The following is a 2473-nucleotide window of genomic DNA, read 5'->3' on the forward strand; positions in this document are numbered from 1 at the left end:
AGTTATTCTTGAGATAATTCAGATACCCAAAACCCAGGCAAAAACAAACTGATGACTGAAACTAGGTCCCCTTTTATATTGTGCACTTTGTACTGAATACTTTTCTTCATGGAACTTTGCTCTCTTATGTATAACTAATCCTTTGGGATAAGAGTTTCTCAAGCCCAGCGCCCAGCACTAAATATTTCCCCCGTAGGTAGGCTTGCTTTATTTGCACCTTATACCATTACTGCTTCCCATTTGTGTACCACACTGATTCAAGACAATGTCTCTCAGCAGGAAGGATATTTTCGACCTCCACACCCAGGCATCCCTGGCCTATTCTTTGAAATATATTGGATCGGGAGAACCATCATCATCAGTGAACCTGCATCAGGTATCTACTGTGTCTTAATCTTCAAAAATGGCCCAAAAGTAGAGGAGACCAAGGGAGTCAGACAGCCCAGATACAATCCATGAAAAATAAGTTGGAAAATAAATAAAACAAAACCTCTATTAAAACAAAATGCAAATGAATAAAATGTAACAATTTGACATGGGGTCAGGGTTGAAACAAAAATAAAGTTAGAGTAAAGAAATACCACAGAAAGTAGTTTGTACCCAGAACGAGCCCCACCTGGTGAGTATGATTCATGCTATTATACTGTAATCTTGGGGTGAAGCCATTGAAAATAGAAGTTATACTTATTATATTTTTTCCAAATCTACATTTTGTAGATAATTGGTAAAATAAAATACAATATTTTAGAGAGTATAAGCTTTTTTCTCCATAAAAATCTATGCAAAAATAACCATTTTAAGCACACACATCCTGCAATGAATATTGTCCCTATCTCTGAAGTACAAATGATAAAACTCCACTAAAATTATTGTGCAACATAAACTATTTGTTAGTATGTTTGAAAGTAACCAATGCATTTTGAACATTTGCAAATGATGAAATTAGGAGCTTTTTAAAAGACCCCAAACAGAATTTACAAGCCAAACCAGCTCGTCAAATAATGTATTCATCTATATGGTGTGCTTTATTTCAGAGTTCCTTCAATCGCAATAAATCTAAATAAATGAAGGTAGAAAACATGACATCAGAGGAACAGTTCCTGCTTGTAGGGTTTTCGGATCTTCCACTGCTGCAAGTTCCCCTTTTTATTACATTTACAATAATTTACGTGATGACTCTGATTGGAAACCTTCTTATCATGTCAATAGTATACTCCAGCTCACACCTGCACACCCCCATGTATTTGTTTCTTATAAACGTGGCCTTCATTGACATCACTAACATCTCAGTCACTTACCCACATATGCTGATACACTTCTTTCAGACAGGCACACTCATTTCTCTCACCAGATGTCTGCTGCAGATATATTTCTTCATCTTCTTGGTGGTGGCAGAATTCCTTATCCTCACAGTTATGGCCTATGATCGGTATGTGGCCATATGTTATCCCTTACATTACACGAGTATTGTGAACAAAAATATGTGCATACAGCTGGCCACCGGAAGTTGGCTTTGTGGTACCCTGGTCCCCCTACCCTACGCTGTACTACTCTCGGGGCTTTCCTACTGTCAATCGCACACCATCAACCACTTCTACTGTGATTTCACTGCCTTGATGAAGCTATCTTGCACCAGCATCCACGGTTTTGAGATACTGACCTATGTAAATGGGTGTACTTTTGGACTGTTTCCTTTAATTTTTGTCATCGTATCTTATGTCAAGATCATCTCAGCGATACTTAAAATGAAGTCTACAGAGGGGAGGAGCAAAACATTTTCAACCTGTGGTTCCCACCTCACTGTCGTTATTTTATTCTTTGGGTCTGTTTGTTCTACGTATATGAGACCAACATCAAATATTTTAATAAAGGAGAACAAGATGTTGGCTTTGCTATACACGGCTGTTCCTCCACTGTGCAACCCTGTCATATACACCCTGAAAAACAAAGAATTTACAAATGTCCTCAGAAAGACAACACAAAAGTAGTATTGACAACAGGGCCAAAACAATCACAACATTTACAAGGCTTTTGAAAACTGTAAGGTAAACATGTAACTGTAAACTGTGTCTTGAACTTTAATACTCAGTGCCAGGTGTTTGGGTGATTAGTTATAGCAATTATATCATGCACATAAATTAGGGGTAGTCAGGTGTAGCACCTGCTCCCTTTTCATTTGTCTTCCTTGCTCTGCGTTAACTATTCCTGGTCTCAGGAGCCAGAAAGGCAGTTGTAAACAAAAGGAAACAGGGGTGACTGGGTCTTGCGTACTTTATGCAGTTGTACCTACCTATTCATTCTCTAACAACTCAGCAGCAAATAAGAGTATTTGGCATCCTTAATTGGAGAGCAATAGGTCAATGCTGAAAAGATATCAGCGGTCAAAGGGTGTGTGATCTTACTTTGAATACTTTCTGCATTTTAGTGAAGTGATGGTAATAAATAATGTAATGTTATACTGTTCAAAAGTTGT

General features: G+C 37.9%; 1 protein-coding gene across 1 annotated transcript; it reads left to right on the forward strand.

Moving 5' to 3' along the window:
- The first annotated feature begins 1064 nt into the window (after positions 1–1064).
- On the forward strand, positions 1065–1988 carry LOC144769914 (olfactory receptor 1G1-like). The gene has a single exon (XM_078654110.1). It carries the CDS (start codon positions 1065–1067, stop codon positions 1986–1988), a length of 924 nt encoding a protein of 307 aa, XP_078510236.1.
- Positions 1989–2473: the final 485 nt, after the last annotated feature.

The sequence above is a fragment of the Lissotriton helveticus genome, chromosome 7 (genome assembly GCF_964261635.1).
Source record: "Lissotriton helveticus chromosome 7, aLisHel1.1, whole genome shotgun sequence".
Taxonomy (NCBI): Eukaryota; Metazoa; Chordata; class Amphibia; order Caudata; family Salamandridae; genus Lissotriton; species Lissotriton helveticus.